The 21,371-nt window shown below is 44.2% G+C and overlaps 1 protein-coding gene across 3 annotated transcripts; it reads right to left on the reverse strand.

Moving 5' to 3' along the window:
* Positions 1-1,230: 1,230 nt before the first annotated feature.
* On the reverse strand, positions 1,231-21,034 carry plat (plasminogen activator, tissue). 3 transcript variants are annotated; one of them, XM_072554238.1, is made up of 14 exons: positions 20,880-21,034; positions 14,273-14,369; positions 13,374-13,431; positions 11,908-12,039; positions 10,419-10,529; positions 10,148-10,322; positions 9,281-9,372; positions 8,864-9,038; positions 8,402-8,496; positions 7,506-7,701; positions 5,827-5,963; positions 4,012-4,152; positions 3,756-3,904; positions 1,231-3,149 (listed from the first exon to the last, which is right to left on the reverse strand). In XM_072554238.1, exons 2-14 carry the CDS (start codon positions 14,333-14,335, stop codon positions 2,988-2,990), a joined length of 1,686 nt encoding a protein of 561 aa, XP_072410339.1. In that variant the 5' UTR covers positions 14,336-14,369; positions 20,880-21,034; the 3' UTR covers positions 1,231-2,987. The 3 variants fall into 3 exon arrangements, with proteins under 3 accessions (XP_072410339.1, XP_072410336.1, XP_072410337.1); XM_072554235.1 differs by having other exon boundaries at positions 7,506-7,704; positions 20,880-21,032; XM_072554236.1 differs by lacking the exon at positions 20,880-21,034 and adding an exon at positions 20,566-20,584 and having other exon boundaries at positions 7,506-7,704.
* Between the last annotated feature and the right edge of the window lie 337 nt (positions 21,035-21,371).

Consider the following 21,371-nt stretch of genomic DNA (forward strand, 5'->3'; position numbering starts at 1 on the left):
TGAAATAAAGTTCCCACTCCTCAGACTAGCTCTGAACTCTTTTCATTGGACGGCAGGAAACAAAGAGGCTCCCTGCATCATCAATGTCATCTTTTCATCATTGGGACCTCTCTCGCATCTGTACAAATGTGAAGGTGCTAGCCCAAATCTGGAGACTTGAGTGCGATATCTAAGTTAGACTTCCAGTGTGGTGTTGAAGGAGTGCTGTGACATTGAAAGGCATTACAAAAAGAGCATGGCGTTGCCAGAGGATGCACTTCTTCGATTAGACATTAAATGCAAGTCTTGTTTACCCTGTTATATTCCCAACTCATTCACCTGCACAGAAGTGAGGCAATGATGGGAGAACGAAGTAACTTACAAACCAAAAAGGAAGAATATCCTTAAATTACATGTGAGTTGAATGACCTGAAGTTGAGACCATAAAACATTAGCCCTAAAGAATGTAACCAGGTGCTGAATGACTGATGTGTTAATACAGAGAGTGAGCATGGGCTGAATGTCCTTATTCTGTGTTGAAATGATTCTGTGACACATCTGGGTTCAATATCTGGATTTCGCGCACAATTATGGCCAGTCATCAAAAATGCCATAATGATTGCTAAATGGGTACTTTAAGTGGCCATCAACTTCTCACAAGCCTCCAAGCAACCAACCCCAGCACTGGCTTCAACTCTTTTACCAAGGTGGTGTCGTGCACTAAATACAGTCTGAAGCCAACATTGCAGCTGTTGATTGCCCTCAGCCGTTCATGTGCTTTTGATCAGCATCCCAAAATATTAGCCACAGTTAGTGTTTTAATTGAGTGCGTGTAAACAGTGATCACAACAAGATGTAGAGGATGTTGAGATATCCTCTCCTTCCTGGAGGACTGGTTCCTTGTTTATAGATTTCAGTTCCATAGACCTTGTCTCGCCCGTCATTGCCATCTCATATTTGACCTGAAGGAAGGGGGGAGCATGTTGCTGCAACTCAGTGCAATCCTACTTTATCTCTCCTTTTCTCTCTCTTTCCCTGTGTGTTTCTCATACTGCTAAGGTCCTTACAGAATGGGATACAAGAGTGGTTGACATATCTGGGACATATGTTTTTTTTTCTTCATCCTAACACTGGTTAGAGGGCACAAGAATGAGACAAACATTCCAGTTGCCAATACCCAGAGGAATCTTAGTCATTCTCACTTACAGTAAAATAAGAACCAGGCCAGTTAAACAAATAGCTAAAACTTTTATTTTTTAAAAAAACATGGATTGTGCAATACAAAATCTTTAAATAATGCATTCATACATTAACCAGTTAAACAAACAAAATCTTACAACATTCAAGATATCAGCAAAATAAATATTTTAGCACAAAAGGAGTGCTTAAAATATTTCAAACTTAATTTTCCCAAACATATTGTCGATGTGAAAGGGATGAGGTCTAGTGGCACACTGGATAGTGTCCCTGACTCTGAAACAGAGCTCTGGGCTCAAGTTCTACCTTTTAAGACATGGTGGCCAAGGGATTGCACATTCATAACACAGGCAGACAGATGAACATCAAACTGCAAATCCCTTCAACAGTAATATGATGGAAAGAATAACGGAGAGTCTACCTTCACTATCTGTTGCTCCAGTTATCTTGCATATGTCGCTACAGAAAATCAGACTCCCTGAGTGAACTGTAAAAACACACCACATTGTAAATGTATATGGTGCAGAGAATCACAGGACACAAAGGTGCTATCAACATACACCTATACTCTTTTCACCACAAAAAAGGTTTTTCACACGGAAAGGAAATTTATTTTTGGACCCCCCAGATGTGCTCAGCAATGGAAGCATTTTTTTTTTGCTGAGTTACAGATGGTATCGCATGGAACACCCTCCAACACTGCAATCCTGTTCCTCAAATCTGTAAATTTATGTGTGAGGGATATTTTGGAATAAAGGAAGAAGAGTAATGGACACACAGGCTCGGGATGTTCAGCTCAAGCATAAAATTGGTCAGATAAACACCCAAACAGTCCCTCAGAAACACAGATAGACAGACAGAACCACGTTCACTCACACATATGCACAGGCACATACAAATGCTCTCACAGGTAACTGTTGCACATTGTATTAATGAAGGGTTGCTATCACTGCCCGGCGATGAATCCAATGGAATATGACAAGGGAGCATTATTGAACGGAGAATCTGAACGCTTCATCATTGACTGAACCCTTCAATAGAATAAGTGCAGAACACAAACAGCTAACAAAAAGCCAATTGAATGCAGCAACTGGGTGTTAGTTCACATTATTCCTAGAACAAAATTGGCTGTATTAAAAAAAAAGTCATGGGTCTCCTGATTATTAAGAGCAGGGTGAAGCAGCGATGGGAACAAGCATATGTTTAAAAGAAATCTGAGAGAACACAGAAAGAAGGGAAAAAAATGGAGAGTTCGCCTGGTACCAGACCTGGCATGGATGAAACTCAATGAGGTAAAAACAATGACTGCAGATGCTGGAAACCAGATTCTGGATTCGTGGTGCTGGAAGAGCACAGCAGTTCAGGCAGCATCCAAGGAGCTTCAAAATCGACGTTTCAGGCAAAAGCCCTCATGGCCAGTTTGACCATTCAATAAAAAGACTATTAAAATTATTATATGATTAAAAACGTGTCTGTGTGTGTGTAAGAAGCAGCTTTTTGAAGGGACAAGTCTGATCCTTACCCGAGACTTTGAACTCAGAGGGACCAGCCACAGCGCAAGCAGAGAAAAATTGCTTCAAAAGCATTGGATAATCAAGAGAAAGTACTGGAATAAAAAGTCTTTCTCAACCCAAATGGCAATGGGCTGCCCAGTAATCTTTGAGGAGATAAGTGCTGCTCACTGAGCAACATTTCAGGCATTGTCCCCTCTTTACACTTGGGGTGGAGGGCAGGGGGACACTCCCATTGTTCAGCTTTGGTTGGGAAGGTTGCAAAGGCTGCTGATTGTGTCTCAGACTGCTCTTTAGTCCTCAAGCTTCATCCACGTGTTTGTGAATCCAGTCCAGGTAGTTAGTAACCTTGGTGTAGACGCCTGGTAGTCCTGGTTTCCCGCAACCAATTCCCCAGCTGATGATCCCATATAGAATCATGCGACCATCTACTGGACAGACCAAGGGGCCTCCTGAGTCTCCCTGTATAAGCATAATAAAAGCAACAATTGTAGTGTTGGGGTCAGGGTAGAGAGTCAGGCAGAGGATTATTCTGGGATCAGAATACAGCAAAGATATTGAGCAGGGTGGATTGGGAGAGTCCACAGGAGGACATCTACCCTCTGCAAACCAGACTCAACCATAATTTGCAAATTTGGAAGGTAACTGAGAAATAGGAAAAGAGTGGCAAATTGGATTCCTTTCCTAAAGAGCCAACATAAGCATGATAGGCTAAATGGTCTCCTTCTCCATGCCATTACATTCTGTCAACTTCCAACAGCAGAATATTAAAAAGAGAGACTCAGTCGAGATTTCTTCCAGGATTTTGGGGAGTGAGTGGATCCTCAGATGAATGGAGACCACAACACCTCAGGTTAACCACTGTTCCCTCCCCAATCCCTCACAAGAAACAGGTGAGTTTTGGGGATGCCGAATCAGCAGGCATGCTTAGACACAGAGTAACCCGCCATCAGCGGCTCAGAAAGTTCTGGTCTTGACCTGGTGGTATCACACTAGCTTTTGGGAGTAGGTCAAAAGACCTGGGCGATCAAGGGTTCAAGTTCCTTTCTCCAGCTGCATCTGACTCACCTTGCAGGCATCATCAAGGCCCCGAGTGTCTCCGGCGCAGATCATGTTTTTGGTGACTGTCCGATTGTGCAGGTGAGCTGAAGTGCAGCGGTGCGATGGGTAGAGACGGACATTTCCTTCCTTCAGTTGATGAGAGTAGAATGCAGAATCTACAGAGGTTATTGGAAACATTCAATGTCAGGGAATCTCATTCCCAAAACCACCCTCTGATCAGAAGAAACAGATACAAAAACAAATATTAAGGGGGTGGACTTACATTCCTCTTGTTTGCCATATCCAGAGATCTCACACTTAGTCCAGGCAGGCAGTTGCTGCTTCTCCCATGGTAGACAAACTGTACGAACATAACGAGTCATCTTGGCACATTGGCCATGCTTCGACTGGAGTTTGATCAGAGCTGGAGGAGGACAGGCAGGAAAGGAGGGAAAGTTTAGCAAGAGTCAAGGCTGCGCAATAACAAACTGTCTCCTCCTGTCTCAGTCGCTGTTAGTATTTGCTGCCCCGAACTGAGGCCATTATTGAAGGATCACAGGACTGATTCCTGGAATGAGGAGCTTGTCAAATGGTCCAGCAGAATGGGCCTCTTATCAGTGAACTTTAAAAGAATCAAAGGTGATCATGTTAAAAACATTAATGATTCTGAGGTGACTTGACTTGGTCAATGCTGAGAGGTTGCTCTCCCTTGTGACAGAATCTAAAACTAGTAATCACTGTTTCAGAATAAGGGGCTTGCCACTTAAGGTGGAGTTCTCTCACTGGATTAAGCTTCAAAATACTCTCTCCAAGACAGCAATGGATGTTGGATTAGTGAATATACTCAAGGTTGAAATATTCACGTGTTTGATCAACAAAGCATTGAATGTTACAGGGAGTCAGGCAGGAAGTGAAGTTCTTGTGACAACCATGTCGGCCATAATTTTACTGAATAGTGGAGCAGGCTCAAGGATGTGAACATCTGTACCAGTTTCTGATGTTCTTAAGCTCAGACACTGCACTCAGTCACCATTCTAAAGATGAGTCAAAAGGTGTGACACTGGAAAAGCAGGCTTTTCCAGCACCACACTTTGTGACTCTGATCTCCAGCATCTGCAGTCTTCATTTTCTCGACCATTCTAAAGATTTTTTGCTGTGTGATAGAGTTTTACAGCATAGATAAAGGCCTTTTGGTCCATCATATCCTCATGGTTCATAGGCACCAATCTGCACCAGTCCCATTTCCCTGCACTTGGCTCATGGCCTCGTATGCTATGGCACTTCAAGTCTAAATACTTCTCAAATGTTGTGATGGTTTCCACCTCTACTAATGTTTCAGGCAGTGAATCCCACCTCTGAACCTCTTCGCCTTTACTATCTGTCTATGCCACCTTTTATTGATTCCTCTAACAGTAAAAGATTTTTTTCCTATCTCTGCCCTTGTACAGGTACCCCCTCAGTTTTCTCTGCTCTGATCTCCCACCTATCCAATCTCTCTTCAGAGCTGAAATACTGCAGCCCAGGCAACATCATGGTGAATCTCCTTTGCACAGTCTTCGGTGCAATCACTTCCTATTGACAGTGTTGCAACCAGAACTGCACACAATACCCCAGTTGTGCCTCACTAACCTTAGATACAGTTTGAGTGTAACCTCACTGCTCTTATTCAAAACCCTGACTAACAAATGCAAAAATCCCATAGGCCTTCTTCGCCAGCTTATCTATCTATCTTATTGCCTTTGAGGATAGGTGTACATCTGTGGAACTGGATAGCAAATAATAAATAGTAAAAGCACCCCCCCCGGTACACACTGTTGAGACTCCCTTCCTCTTCTCTGATTTACCTGCTTACATACTGCAAGTCATTGTAATAATCTCTTGTAAGTCTAGGTCCCAGCCCCAATACTTCATTCCCAACAATCATTGCAGAATAGCCTATACTTCAAATCTTGGAAACAGGAAGGGTTTGGAGGGATGTGGGCTGGGTGCTGGCAGGTGGGAGTAGATTGGGTTGGGATATCTGGTCGGCATGGTGATTGGGAGGCCTGCGTGTGGAGGGACTGATTTCAGCAGGGAGACATTATGATAAATTTCATACCAATGTCGTGATTGTAAATGTTCTCATCAAACTCCTTGTGAATGAAGTACTCTTCCACATCCAGTATCTGGTTATTCTCAGATGCCTCTTTGCGCATTGTTCTCCCCATGATCACTTTGATCTCTTGCGCTTTGAAGCTGGTTTGAGAAACAAAGTAAAACACTTAATGGAGCTCTATCATCAGCTACATGTGTAATTCTCAGAGCTACCACAGAAGCGAGAGGGCGGGTTAGTTGGAGACCATTCTCCATGATAACCTTAACTATGGAAACAGTAGTGGAGATTGTGGACCTGTCTTTTTCTCCAAGATTTGTATTTGATTTTGGCTCCAAGTGTTCACTGGACTCTCTTTTCAGCACTAGTAATTAGGAAAGAAATGGCCACGTGGCATGTCTCTATTGGGAGGATAAGGAAAAAAAGCCCACTTTCAAAGAAGAACACAAAGTTCACTCCAATACAGTATTTATACCCACAATCGGTATTGTATTGTTGCTCGATGATCTTGCTATGCACAGATTGGCATCCCATATTTACTACATCAGTTCAGAAAGACTTCATGAATTTCAAAGTGCTTTGGGATATTAAGTTATGACAGAAGAAGGTAGTGGCCCAGATGTAATGTTACAAGCCCCTTGGTTAACTTCCTGTAGCTGCAGTTTGGTGCAGATGGGGGAACTTTAGATTCAGTAAAAATGTGAGGACAATGCAGGACTAACAACTAAATACAGTAACACTGTTGATTGTTGTAAATACCTGTCAGAATCACAGAGGGGCAATTTAACATTCTTACGTAGGCTGATGTGCATGTGACTCTGGACCCAGAAAAAATGTGATTGACTGAACTGCTCTCAGGCAAATAAAGAGGTGTAATAGATTCTGGCCTAGCCAGTCATGCCCCACATCCCACGAATGAATAAAAAGAAAAGTGCTTTATGAAGACAAATTTGTGCACTTTTTCATGTCGTTTTGTCTTTGCAAAGCACCTTAGATTCCATCTCTTTCTCGCTTAAAAGGTACTAATGTCGCAGCTGTACAGAACTTTACTTCGATGACATTTGGAATACTGTGCACAGTTCTGGTTGCCACACTGCCAGAAGGACGTGAAGGCTTAGGAGCAGAATCAGAAACAGTTTACAGGATGTTGCCTGGTTTGGGAGTACTAGCTGTGACAAGAGATTGGACAAACTTGATTTGCTTTCAGTTGAATGTCAAAGGATGAAGAATGACTTGAGAGAAATTTTAAAACTTATGCAAAGATGAATAGAATGGATAGTCAGCATCTTTTCCCTGGGTGGAAATGTCAATTATGAGGGAACATAGGTTTAAGGTAAAAGGGAGTAGGTTTAATGGAGTTGTAGGAGGCAGGTTTCTTTACACAGAGGATAGAAAGTACCTGGAATGCGCTGCCAGAGGAGATGGTGGCGGTGGACACACTAGTAATGTTTAAGAGGCATCTTGACAGATATGTATATAGGCACGGAAAGTGGGACAGCATTGATGAAAAAAAGGTTTTAGTTTAGAAAGGTGTCATGTCATTGGTGAAGATCCTGTTCCTGTGCTGGACTGTTCTTTGTTTAAATCAATGTCAGTTTAGCCTGCCTCCTCTCTTGAGTTTGAAGCTTGCCTGAGGCCTCTTGGCGATACCAGGCCTTCGAGTGTGACTGCAATGTTACACCCACCTGCGCGGAAAGCAGTGAGCCGCTGTGAGGACCCAACAGGAACTAATGAGGCTCCCTCCACACAGGAAGGCATAATCCTTTGTCCTCCGATAGTAGATAAAAATAGCAGCTTGCCAAGGGTGGGATGTTATGTCGGTGGTGGTTCCTCCCACGATCCGGTACCGCATCGCTTGAGGCTCTCTCTTCCCACAGGTATCTTCTGCATGCATGGTAAAAACAACAAGTAATCAAGCAAATGATTGGGTGAGTTCCCTCAAATTTCAAAATATACACTATCTGGAGGAGTCCAGAACTAGAGGGCATAGGTTTAGGGTGAGAGGTTAAAGGTATAAAAGAGACCTAAGGGGCAATTTTTCATGCAGAGGGTGGTGTGTGTGTGTGGAGGAAGAGGAAGTAGTGGAGGGTTGTACAATTGCAACATTTAAAAGGTGTCTGGATGGATATACAAATAGGAAGGGTTTGGAGGGATATGGGCTGAGTGCTGGCAGGTGGGACTAGATGGGGTCGGGATATCTGTTCGGCATGGACGAGTTGAACCAAAGGGTCTGTTTCCGTGCTGGACATCTCTATGACTCTAAGTGCAAACACAGTCAGTCAGTCAGTCTCCACCTACAACATTGCGTCTGTGCTTATCTATGTGTGTATGTATATTTGTGTTTGTAATGACCATGTGTGTCAACGTATGCGTGTGCAGGCAATTGCAACGATGTGTCTGAGTATCGACATGCAATTGTATTTGGGAGTCAGCCTGAGTGCAAGTGAACCTGTGCTCATGTATCTGCAATTGTACACACATGAATTTATGCTAACAGTGAGGCCCAAGTGCTTGTGTGTCCGTAAATATTTGTATCGCTGTCGCCACATAAACTGAGTTGAGGTCAGGGTGCAATTCTCACCTGATGCAGCACATCGCTCAATGTTGCAATATTCCCAGGTGACTTTTCTTCCTTTCATAATATAGCACCAAGGCTTGATATCTTGATCTGGATTCCTGGAATAAGAACAGAAAATTGTCAAAGTGTCAGTGAACAGACATGGGATTAATGGTGAAACTGTGAGTGGCAGTAACCTGACAAAGGGTAACTGGTGAGTGAGAGAGTGTCCGCATACCGACACAGGGTTAAGTGGCAAGGGTTGAAGATAGAGGAGATGCACTTTCAGCACAGACCAGCCAATAAGAGAAAGATCAAACAGACTAATAGCTACAAACCAAGAGAAAAGCTGTGTGTGTTCGTGAAGGGTTAGAGAGAGAGAGAGAGAGAGAGACAGACAGACAGACAGAGAGAGAGAGAGAGAGAGAGATAGCGTGACAGAGAGAGATAGAGAGAAAGAGTTTAATTGTTTCCTCTGAGTTATACCTGCAGTAACTGTGGCTTCCCAGCCCCAAGCGATGAGCATTGTGTATCCATGCATTATGCTGCTTGTGGCGGGTCACTTCAGAATCCCAGTTGAGACAACGACTCCCAGACTGCGAGTAACTCCTGGTTCCACGATAATCTGCCCCATTTTTGGTGTAGCACTCAGAGCTGTGATCTACCATCAAACAAAAACCTTGTTAATAATAACTCCCTTGCTCTTCTGACTGTAAAGCTCCTGTACAGACTCCCAAGCCCCTATCTCTTTGACGACAAGGGCAGTGTCATTAGAGGCAACGTAAAAGGAGAGAGTGGAATCTTGTGAGGGAGCAATAGGAGTCTGGGGGTTTTCCTAGACATCACCCAATTAGACAAATGGCTATCGCTGCACCTTTGAGAGACGTAATAGGGGAGACTTACTCTTTGGGCAGGCAGGAATGCTGCACTTGTCCCAGGTCAGGATGTGGCCATTGTAGACATGGCACCAGGGCACTGTATCATTGTCAGGGTTCCTGCAAAAGAGAAAGATGTACATATTAACAAAGAGAAAAAGGTGAAGAAACAAACACATTGAACACATTAGCTCAATGTCTGGACTCTTGCTGTGTTTGAACATTCCTTTTCTCCTTCTTAGAAACACCACTAATCCTCAGTTTGAGCTGAATCAGCTATAACTATTGGGAGAGATTGGTAGGAGAGACAGTGGGGCTGGGCTGTGTTGGCTCCTTTAAAAGAACAAACTGTCACTCCAGAGGTTTGCAGATGATTGGAGTGAAGTATGAGATTGGCCATTGAAAGGATCTGCAAGCAACAATTAAAAGAAGGGCCAGCAAAGACCAGGGACTGGCTGCAGCCTACTGTGTAATACTCTCACCTTTTAAATCAAACCCGTTGGAGGTTCAAGTCTCACTCTGGACATCTCAGTATGTAATCCTAGCTGACACTCGAAGCAGTATTGAGGGAGTGCTGCATTTTCAGAGGTTGAGATGCCAAACCTAGGCCCTGACTGTCCTAACAAGACATTAAAAAAATTACTTGGATAAAAAAATAGGGATTTCTCTTACCAAAATTAATTCCTCAGCTAATATTAAAATTGATACTGCATCTATTCATAAATGCAACACTGCATATGGTTCCTTACTGTGTGTATTTGATCAAAATGTTTCCATTCATAAAACATGGACTCCATAAAAATAAGTTTTTTGGATGTACGGGCTTTTGGGATATTTTGAGATAACGAAAGGGGCTAAAATAATGCAAGTTTTTCTTTCTTCAAATGTTTTGTACCTGCAGTAATTGTGATTCCCAAGTCCCATTTGGTGGGCATCTGGCCTGCGACCATTGTAACGAGTGCGGGACACTGCGGTTGAATTCCAGTTCTGACATTTTGCTCCAGAGCGGCTGACGCTCCAGGTTCCTCGATACCCGGTCCCTCGATCCTGGTAACACTGCGCCTTGGTGTCTGCAACAGAGAGCGGGGGTGTCAGAGTGGTTGGAAAAAGTGAAGATCAGTCTGGTTGCAGAAAGCTCCAGGAGAAAGCTGGTAAATGTTACTTACCGAACTCACACAGTGGACCACTGTACCCAGCTTGGCACTTACATATGTAGTGCTGAGAGTAAAGGGCCTGGCGACATATTCCCCCATTGTAGCATTTATTCTGGGTGCAATCTGTGAGGGTCAATAAACACGGCCACCAGTCAGAATGATCTCAGTCAACTCCACCATTCCATCTCACCAGCAATCTAGCACTCAAGATTTCAAGCATAAAAATTGCTTTTTGCCCTTAGTTACATCATTTTCAGTCACTCCAAGAAACTATTTTACCCTTTCCGCCAGCCTACCTTTCCCTCCTCTTCCTGGGTTTCGAACATGTTGTCATGTTGTTTGGAAGGGCTCCAGAGAGTCGTTACTTATTGGAGGTGAAGGTCACTGGACTGGTGGGAGGGGGAATGTTACTTGAGTCATTCAGCTGATCGACTCAAGGGGAGGCTAGGGAAAGGTGCAATATCCTTGAATCAAGGACAGAACATTACTCCGAGTGCTGTTCAGTTAAAGAATGACTGGACGAAATGGCTGAGTGAACAGTGAAAAAAGAGGATCAAGTTTGCAGAATGTTTTTAGATTAGATTAGATTACTTACAGTGTGGAAACAGGCCCTTCGGCCCAACAAGTCCACACCGCCCCGCCGAAGCGTAACCCACCCATACCCCTACATCTACATCTACCCCTTACCTAACACTACGGGCAATTTAGCATGGCCAATTCACCTGACCTGCACATCTTTGGAGTGTGGGAGGAAACCGGAGCACCCGGAGGAAACCCACGCAGACACGGGGAGAACGTGCAAACTCCACACAGTCAGTCGCCTGAGGCGGGAATTGAACCCAGGTCTCTGGCGCTGTGAGGCAGCAGTGCTAACCACTGTGCCACCGTGCCGCCCACGTTCGTGGGGAGAAATGGTTCTAAGAATGAGGATCAAGACTGTAGGAAGATGGTGTGGAGAAATGCATTCTCAGAATGATTGGAAGTTAAGCAGTGAACTTCCCTTTACACACAGCACCTGACATCTCGAGTGAGAAGAATCAGGAGTCACTTTCTGAAGGATTATACAGAATGTACAGCATAGAAACAGGCCATTCAACTAAACCTGTCCATGCTGGTATTGTTGAAACTCTTTCTCCATCATCATGTTCCTATCCATCTTGATATGATCCACTTCAACCACTTCCTGTTAGAGTGAGTAGATTTCTTGAGGACTCCCTTATATTGATGGCCTCTAGATTCGCTTTTTCTTACCCATGGAAACATTCCCTCTGTACCGACCGGGCAATGCCACCTGAGATGAGGGTGGACAGGGGGTAGTGAGATAGAGGGGCTGGGCAGGCTTCCTGTTTTTGTGACACTGACTTAGAGAGTGAAAACCATGCTTTTGCTTATTAACAGAGTATACGATCAGCTCTCGATGAGTTAGAAGCTCCAGTAAATTGAGATGCTGATTCAAACAGCAGAGTGTGGTTCCATGGTGCACACGCATGCAGACACACACCTCGCACTGGTACACTGTGGCATTGAATTCGAGGCCAGTTACAACGGCAGTATTTGATCCGTCGTCCCACAATCTGTAGCCAGGTCTCATCATGTTGGTACCAAAATGAGCCATCCGAGCTCGTGCAATGTCCTAAAACAAAGAAAAACTGTTGACAGTGAAAATTGCACAATGGGCTGAGCTATAAGCGCATGCTGGGAGGTTTAAGGCAAGTTCAGACCAGCCCAACATGGTGACTGTAGGCACAGCGATCCTTAACAATGTCATAACAATGAACAGTGAACACAAAAATACTAAATACCTTAAAAGCAGCTCATTTAAATGTTGTCAGGCACTCAAGGCAATTCATGGGAGTGGAAGAGGAACAGGAGACAGTCATTGAGACACTCAAGCTTTTCCCATCAATCAATGAAATCATGACTGTGACCTCAACCCAAGGATTTACTGTTGCTCCATGTCCCTTCACATCTATGATCTAGACATCTCGAATTTAACATTAACATTTGATCTGGCATCAATTTCCACTTTGCAGATGTAATATTCAAACTCCTACCACCCTAACTTCACCGTTGAAAACTATGGCTCCAACTTTTTTAAGGTTACTTCCAGTCAAGCTATTGGAAGAAGCAGCATGGAAGGAGCACAGCTCTGCTGGACAAGCAATATAGAAAGTGCACAGCACGCCAGATGGGCAATATTGAAGGAGGAAAGGCACAGTTGGAGGGGGTGCTGCATTATTGGACAGCAGTGCTGAAGGAATGCCTTACCATTGTAAAAGGAGTTAAAAAGAAATGCTGATCCATCAAATGGGAAGTATAGAGGAAGCACCAAAAACTCAGAGGGGCAGTGCTGGGGGAGTATCACCCCAGTAACGGGGGTGGACTGTTGGGGTGCCACAATGTTGGCAGGGACGAGATATTAAAACCTATCTCAGTCATTCAGACTGCTGGAGAGGACAAGTTTTCCCATGGCTCTGACCAACATTCCTTCACAGCCACACCATCAAAAAGCCCAATTGACTAATCTTTACTCTCACAGCTGCTGGTGGGAATTTGCTGCAAGCAAAATGGTTCCCACGTTCTGCCCACAACCAGGCATCACAGTTCAGAGTAATTGAGGCTTTGCCCATTTTGGAACTCTTTATGATCACAGGGATTTTTACATGAACATGTGGAGGGAAGCAGTATCCATGCTACAGTTAAGAGGGGCTGAGCTTTGTTGTACATAACTGAGTCCAGATGACCTGGTTGCTAAGTTGCCACCCAGCAAGGACTGCATAACTGTTGGAAATGGGAGATTCCGTTCTTCGGGAAATTCAGCTGGCAATGGAGCATGTGCAGAGCAGTTAGAGCCCAGCAGAGAACAACAACAACATCATCAACATCGGTTCACATGCTTGTTTGCTATATTCATAGCAGAGAACATTCAGCATGACTACTGAGACTTGTCTACAGAAAGGAACTTACCTTGAGTAGCCTTAGACGTTAAGCCTCTCGTCCCCCGTTTAAATCGCAAATGCTGTGGCTGAAACAGAACAGCAGATCAGCATATTACTGAGTGGAAGGAAGGCATTCAGCCTCTTTGAAAGAGCTATCTAATTTGTCCCACCCCCACTGCTTTTTCCCCTTTTGAAAGTTATCACCGAATCTGCTTCTGCTGCTCTTTCAAGTTGCACATACCACTTCAGTCATGTGTAAATTGAACTGACAGACATTACTGAAAAAATCCTCTCTATTTGTTGGAAAGGAGGGGAGAATGCAAAACCAATATACTCAACACTCTGGCAGCTTCTGAGCAGAAATAGAGTTAACATTCCAGGCCAATGATATTTCACCAATGCACATGTTAAATGTTTATTGGATCCCTTTTCCCAACAAGGGTTTACTTTGTAGTTGCTCTTTATAAAATTAATTAATTTCAACAGTAGCCAGCCCTTTGTATGTGTGGTACTGGTACAGAATAGGAAATAAAGTTACTTCCTCACTGTCACCAACTCTGCACCTGAGTCAATACAGACACATTAACCAGTTATACTTCACGCTTTCAGATCACTTCAGGATCAGATATATTCAAACATAAGCTGAGTATTTCAAGTAAGTCCTTTACTTGTGTGTGAAAGAGGGAGAGAGAGAGAGAGAGAGAGATGCAGTGATGGAAAGCGAGATGAGAGAGATCAATGAGAGAAAGCGAGAGGAGAGAGATCAATATGAGAGAAAGCGAGTTGAGAGAACCACACAAGAGTGAGAAAACAGAGTGTAGCAGAGAAATAGAAAAGAGAGACAGAGATAGAGAACAAACAAAAAGAAAGAAATGAGGAAATGTTGCATGAAGGGGAATGATTGGAGTGTGAAAGTGAGACACTTACTTCAGATGCCGCAGCAAGGATGAAAAGCAGGGATATAGTGGTCACAATTCTCAATAGAGCCATATTCTTCCTTTATCGTGGTTATCGAAACTTCTTTCTGAAAAAGAAGAATATTCCATGGCATCAATTATTGCTTGCTGCTGGACAGGCATTGCATTTAGGCAGTGCATTCATCCAAACAACTAACAGTGTCAAAAAGAATCTATCCCATCTCCCCCTTTGTTCCACTGTCATTTTCATTAATTATGTGTCCTCTGGCTAGTGACCCTCACACTAATGTAGGCAATTTCTTCATAGCTTCTGTCAAAACCTTCAGCAATTTAGAACTTTCTAATAAATTCCTCTGAACATTTATGTAACTAATAAAGTTTCTCCAAGCCAAGGAGCTTCTATACCTTTTTAACAACAACATATTCAACTTGTCCAACCATAAAAGATTTGTGTGCGCAAAAGTGGGGATGTGAATTGGAATAGCGTGCGGAATGAAGTAGTGATTTCTTTGGGGTCAGTGCTGTAGACTTTGAATGTGGTCAACACAGTGACAGCCTACACATTACAGAAGTGGATGTGAAAATATCAAGTGGTCATATGTTTAAATGGAACAGAAATGATCATGCGGCTGTGTAGAACATGTGTTGGGGAAGCTGGTGGTGATGGTGGCAGAGATGGTGTTTCCAATATGCAGTCGGTCATCAGAAATTATTGTGAATGGCTATCACAGTTACGGAGATGATGTAATCCAACCTCTGGTCCCTCACTGAAATGGTTCATTACTTAATTGTAGATGCCCAGTCAATCTGGAAAATGGGAACCAAGCTATTGCAAATTTAGCACTAAATGGTTGATCTTCCTCAAATCTACAACTTGATACAGCGAAAGAAAAGTGTTGCAATTTCCTAGTACACATCTCATCCAAGGTTAGGCTGGAACAGTGTAGACGGAGCTTTACTTTGTCTCTGACCTGACTATAGCTACCCTGAAATTATTTGATGGATAAAAGACGTTTACTCTGTACATAACCCCATACCGGTCTCTTACTGCCCAGAAAGTTGCTGTGTGAAATTCCAGAAAGCCAGGTGGTAAATGATAAAAACCAGAGCCAATCTTTGCACAATTTAAGCATTTTTTTTCCTGAGAAACCGGTCATAAACATCTAGCATCAAACTTGACCACTGCATACACTTCAGTATGTTCCTTTTTTGGAAACAACTACTATCGGCCATTGTTGCTCTTTTCTTCGAGAAAAAAAAACTTAATTTTCTAATCAACCTGTTCAGAGAAGTTATTACATATCTCTGGTGACGGTGGGACTTAAACCCAGGCCTCTCTGATCTTCAGTCTGTTCCTACTTCCTCCCCAGTTAACGCCCACCCCGTGCACCCAGTTTAGAGACAGACTATTCTGATAAAATGCGATAGTTCTGCTCCCATTTGACCCCTCATTATAAGAAAATCATGTAATAGAAGCACCATTTAAATCAATGGGACCAGAATCGCTTTATAGCCAATACAGGTAAGGCAAGTTCGCATTCTACAAATAATGGTTTAAATTCTTCAGTTGTGGTCCAGCCAATTTGTGTTTAAGAAATGCACATTATAGCAGAATCGACTGCACGATTAACAATAGTACAAGATGAAGTTGGCACTAACGTGCCACAAGTCAGTTCGGCAGCAGGAATGATATGGCTTCCAAGACCCCATTCCTAAGGGTTGGCGTGTTAGGTTTTAAGTAGCACATGTGACTGCCCTTCCCCCGTTCATCATGATCAGTGGCTAGACCACAATCTGGGCCTGCAGGAGGTCTCCTGCTGGCTGAGTGAAGAGACTCTGAGTTGTGGTTTAGCTGTTTCTTCTAATACTTCATCTCAGTTGTTTATCTTTCTCATTTCCAAACTTCAATTGTTCACTGCTGCAGTCCTGTAAAACTTAGTATGCAAGGGATAGTTTGGTTTAACCTTGCAACTTGAGGCAATCAATCATATGTTCTTTTTGAAGCATGGGCACAGTTGCAATTTCCGTACATTATCCCAGAAAATAAAGAACAGATAAACTGTTTTTCTTTCACAAAGTGATGTTGGTTCACAGATCAGTCTTGACGCTAGGGAGAACTCACTTCTCAAAATCGCTGCGAAAGGCCCTTTTACACATAAGTGAAAGGGCAGTCGTGGCCTTAGCTTCACATCTCATCTGAAAGGCGCAGCATCTCTAACAGTGTAGCACTCCTCCCAGAACTCCACTGGAATGTGTGCCAGGATCTTCTGCCCAAGTCGTGGGGTAGCATTTCAACCCACAACCCGTGCTGGCACTGACGACTAAGTGGACCAATGGTGTGTGACATGGATTCGGGCAGAGATTGTGAACTGGGCCGTCTATTTTACGGTGTGTGCAGGCCTTAGACACACTGAGGCTTATAGGGATGAGAAAGCAAGCTCTCGGCAAGGCATTGTCTCATGCTCTGGGCATTGGTACAAGAGTTCCTGCACACCCTTTTTAAGCACAGAGGCCAGAAATGAAACATTGAGATGGCACAATTATCTCCTTACCCACCAGGGGAGGGGAGCAGCATATATTACAAAGAAATAGAAGGAATAGAGAGAGAGAGAGAGAGAGAGAGATAAACCACAGTAATTTGAAAAGGGGTCATCTATGAAGGATTTTCATTACACAGTCTGTGAAAACCTCATTGTTCAAGCTGCTGAACCTGTATGCTGACCCTGGGTTGCTCAGTCAGCAAGTGAAATCGAGAAAAGTCAGAACCAGATGTTATTTATCCTGAAATCATCCAGGGACCAATACCAGGACTGTGAGCTCAGTGTGGTCGATATACTTTTTGGACAGAATTCGCATAGAATCCTTACAGTGTGGAAACAGGCTATTTGGCCCACCAAGTCCACACTGACGCTCTGCAAAGTATCCTACCCAGACCCATTCCCCCATGACCCTACAATCCCATGCCTTATATAGCTGGGCTACACATCTCTGAACAATAAGGGCAATTTAGCATGGCCAATTCACCTAACTTCACATTTTTGGACTGTGGGAGGAAACCGGAGCTTGCAGAGGAAACCCACGCAGACACGGGGAGAATGTGCAAACTACACACAGGCATTTGTCAGAGGCTGGAATTGGACCTGGGTCCCAGGCACTGTGAGAGTGCAATGCTAACCACCGAGCCACCATTCTCTGTTAGCTCAGTTCTCTCGAAGTCTCTCTCTCCCACACACGGGCTCAAGATAGAAGCGGCCCCCTTTCTTTCTTTCCTGTTCTCTCACTGAACTCTTGCATTCCACCCAGAGAACAGAGGCAATAATGTTGCCTCCCTCTCACCAGTCTTCATCTGAGATGGGCTGGGCCAAAGCAATAGTGATTCTGGCCCCATGCCTAGTTTCATAAAGATTATTCACAGACAGAATATAAAAAGAGAAAGAAAGTACAGGAAGCACTACAATGCTCTCTCAGTGGCATTGAAACTTTTCTATCACTGTGCGTGCCTAATTATTTCACCCCAGACCTTTTCCCATGATGTCAAGAGCAAACAGTTCTCTAATGAAGAGGCTTCAATTCGTTCTGTGTGCGAGAATCACTGCCTGACACTTAACCTCCTCCTCAAAATCATGCTGCACTGCGCTCCACCCTTCTCCAAGGCTTAAGCATCAACAAAGCAAGATTCTGCTCTGCAAAAATGAGAGAAAAAAATGGCTTTACGTGTTGAAGAGCTTCAAGCAGTTCAAACCAGAATCACCGGGCAGAGGAGGCCATTCAGCTTGTCGTGCTTGCACTGGCACTTTGAAAGAGTAGCTGCACTCAGTCTCACAGCCTGCTTTATGTCTTTAGGGTCCTCAAATACCTGTCTCACTCGCTTTTAAATGCGTTACAGAATCAGCATCCAACGCCGTTTCAGATATGAATATTCCAGATCTTGATAACTCCCGGAATGAAAACATGTCTCCTAATTTTTCACTAACGATTTTCAGCTTCTGGTTATTGACACAGTACTCAATCAAAGTCTCACATCAGTTTGAAAACCTTTATCCAGTCTACTCGATGTTCCAAGAAAAACACTCTGAACTTTCCAACCTCTCTTCAGAACTGAGGGCCCTCATCTCTGGGAATATCCTGGTAAGTCTCCTCTGTCCTTTTCTAAGCCGAGCTTCCCATACTTTATGAACATACACTCTCAGATTTCTCTGTACCCGCAACCACTTTGAAACTGTACCATTAAGTGTATTATGTCTCATCAGTGCTCCTTCCAAAATGAGTGATTTCACTGTTCCCTATGTTAAAATTTAATCTGCCATATATCTGCTCAACACACCAGGCTGTCAGAGTCCTCCCAAAGTCTGTTACTATCCTCCTCATTGCCTATTACACTTTTCATATGATCTGCATATTTTGAAATCATGCTGTACAGACTGTTTAAGTTATTATCAAAAAGTCGTCTCTGTACTGAGCCCTGGAAAACCCAACAATATCCTTTTCTGTAATCTGGAAGAAAAAGGTTGTTCACTGTTATTATTTGTTTCTGCCCCTCAGCCAATTTTTAATCTGCACATCTATAACGAAATTCAGAAACTCATGCAGATTCTAAATTCCATCCTCTGCTCCTCAGCTCCTTTCCCGTGATAATCAGACAAGAAGTTAATTTGACCTAGTGACTAAAAACCGCCCAACACATACACACAGCACTCTGGTTGCTAAGCAATGAATAATCTAGCTGACCCTGCAGGAACCCTCGAATGGGTGAGGGGGAAATCAGGGCCTCAGCATTGACTACAAGCTGCACTCAAAAGATAACTTTGGCTTCAGGGGGTTGGGAGTGGGACTGTTGTGTGTTGTCCCTCCCTAGCTCCAGGCATAGCCTCCCCTGGGAAACCCAGGCCACACCAGCCTTGCACTCAGATCAGGCGAAGCCAACAGCAAAAATCTCTGGGTAGGAGTTAAATGGCCAGCTCAGCCAGTTAGTCATGCAATTCTTCACCACAGACACAGTTTTTAACATGTGGAGGAAAACTGGTCATTTCCCTACCCTGTCCAAAGCTGAAAATCAAGAGGTAAAAAAAACAAACTGCAATGAAAAACTCAGAATGCAAACTCGCAGCTGCAGTCTATTACCCCACGGTGGTTTGACAGACAGCAAGTGTCACCATCCAAATCCATTGCATACAAACAGCAGAAATAACATTGGCACAGAGGGAAGCCCAGCACAAAACCAGCCACATCCGAGAAGCTTTCCTGTCAAGGGAACATTCCTGTGGAAGTCTGGGAAAGGGTTTGGATCTTCTGAACCTAGCTGTTCCAGAAAAATCTGGGAAGGCTGCAGGCAATTGTGTTTGCCAACATTTATCCCTGAGACAGCAGCACCGAAATAGACTGTCTGAACATGATCACATTCTGGACTCTTGCTGGATCGATATTGGCCATAATGTTCCCTGCACTGTAACAGTGGCCACACATCACAAAACAGTAGTGAACAGCTCTTTGGGACCTCTTGAGTGCTTTCTAACCATTAGATGTGGATGGGTCTTATACAGGATGGGAGGATGCTCATTCAATGGACAGACACAGAGGGTCATTTACACCCTTGGAGGAGGCCTTTCATCCCATTGCTTTTATGCCAACTGAGAGCTACCGAGCTGTTTCAGGGCTGGAAATAGTCATTCCACGCATTGACGTTATCTAACCTGCTCCCCTCCTTCCTGCTCTGAATTTGTCTAATCTTATATCCCTTATTGTCAGACCTCCAATACCCCAGCCCATTATCTTGGCGCCCCACGGCAGATCAGTAAACTACGATACCCTCTCCACACCAGTATGAGGTGTGCAAGAGGAAGTGAATTCAAAGGATTCCAGAGCAGAAATAGCCTGGAGTTGCTTTCCCCCCCATTCGGTTTTGCCAATCGTGAACAGATTCAGGATTTCTTTGGAATGGCTCGCATTGCAGACTGCTTATATTTGAACCTGCTCAGATCCTACGTCGGTGGACAGAATACCCCCACCTCATTCCATGTTGGGAGGGGGTGGGGTCGTTCCCACAACCTGACAGGGCCACCCGACGCAAGTGAGTGACCTCCCCCGGTGAGATCCAGGGAGACTTCCACTGGACTTCTGGTGGACCTTAAGATGATTAATTTCTTTTCCTGCCCTGGACGCCCATTCAGGAACACTGGGGACTGGCTTGGCACACAAACACACACAAAGAGACACACCTTCCTTGGTGAATAATAAAAAACAAAATTCAGATTCCGCACCACCATTCACAGTCATATATATATATAGATATAAAAAGCAACGAACAGAGGTGAGATTAACTCTCCCGTCTCCTCCATAGGCGTTCAATCTGAAACACAGTGAACAAGTCCCTCGCTCCCTGTCGCGGTGCAATTTACACCAACGCCGAATTATGATCAGCCACATGGGGCTGGGAGGGATCTGAATGGGGTGATCGAGGGCAGACTTGAGGCGGGGATGGTATTGGAGAAGGACTGGAGAGCGGGCAGAGGGTTAATGGGTTAAAGGCTGACACCCCCCGATGGAATACGATCAGCAAGAGAATGGGACCAACTGAGCCCCCCCAGCTGAGAACGGAGCCGGGCCCCTTGGTTACTCACCCAGTATCACTCTGTCAGTCGGTGTCCCCCCCTCTCACTCTCTCTCTCTCCTCTCTCTCTGTGCCTTCTCCGCTCTGAGCTGCTTCTGGTTCCCGGCTCCGGCTTTAAATCGAAGCTGTGGATGGGGCGGAACCCTGGGGCTGATGTTGCAGTCTCACTTCTCCCCCACCCCCCCAAACGCCACTCTGTGCCAGGAGAGGGAGCCTTGGCACAGGCAGCCTGATTGCGTTTCTTCACAGATCCTGCCAGACCTGAGTATTTTCAACATTTGCGTGTACTTTTATTCTCTTTTTAAAAAATTCTGATTCCCAGAAAGCGCAATACTTTTCTTTTGTGCTTGTACTGCCCTGAGAGCTTAACATTGTGTGTGAGAGAGAGATTCGAGACCTGGGACCTGGCACTGAGAAAAAGGAAACTGGAACTGTGGGGTTGCTGCGGGTAAACAGAGCCTGGCTCTGGTAAAGGGAACCTGGCATTGATAAATGGAACATG

This window comes from Chiloscyllium punctatum, chromosome 35, assembly GCF_047496795.1.
Source record: "Chiloscyllium punctatum isolate Juve2018m chromosome 35, sChiPun1.3, whole genome shotgun sequence".
Taxonomy (NCBI): domain Eukaryota; kingdom Metazoa; phylum Chordata; class Chondrichthyes; order Orectolobiformes; family Hemiscylliidae; genus Chiloscyllium; species Chiloscyllium punctatum.

Bases quoted from the DNA above. Each gene is read 5' to 3' on its own strand.
- plat (XM_072554235.1), bottom strand. From the start codon at position 14,335: ATGGCTCTATTGAGAATTGTGACCACTATATCCCTGCTTTTCATCCTT. The intron at 10,530-11,907 runs GTGTGTGTCTGC...TGACCCTCACAG, and splicing joins CCACAGTGTACCAGTGCGAG to ATTGCACCCAGAATAAATGC. The intron at 8,497-8,863 runs GTATAACTCAGA...TTCTTATTCCAG, and splicing joins GGAAGCCACAGTTACTGCAG to GAATCCAGATCAAGATATCA.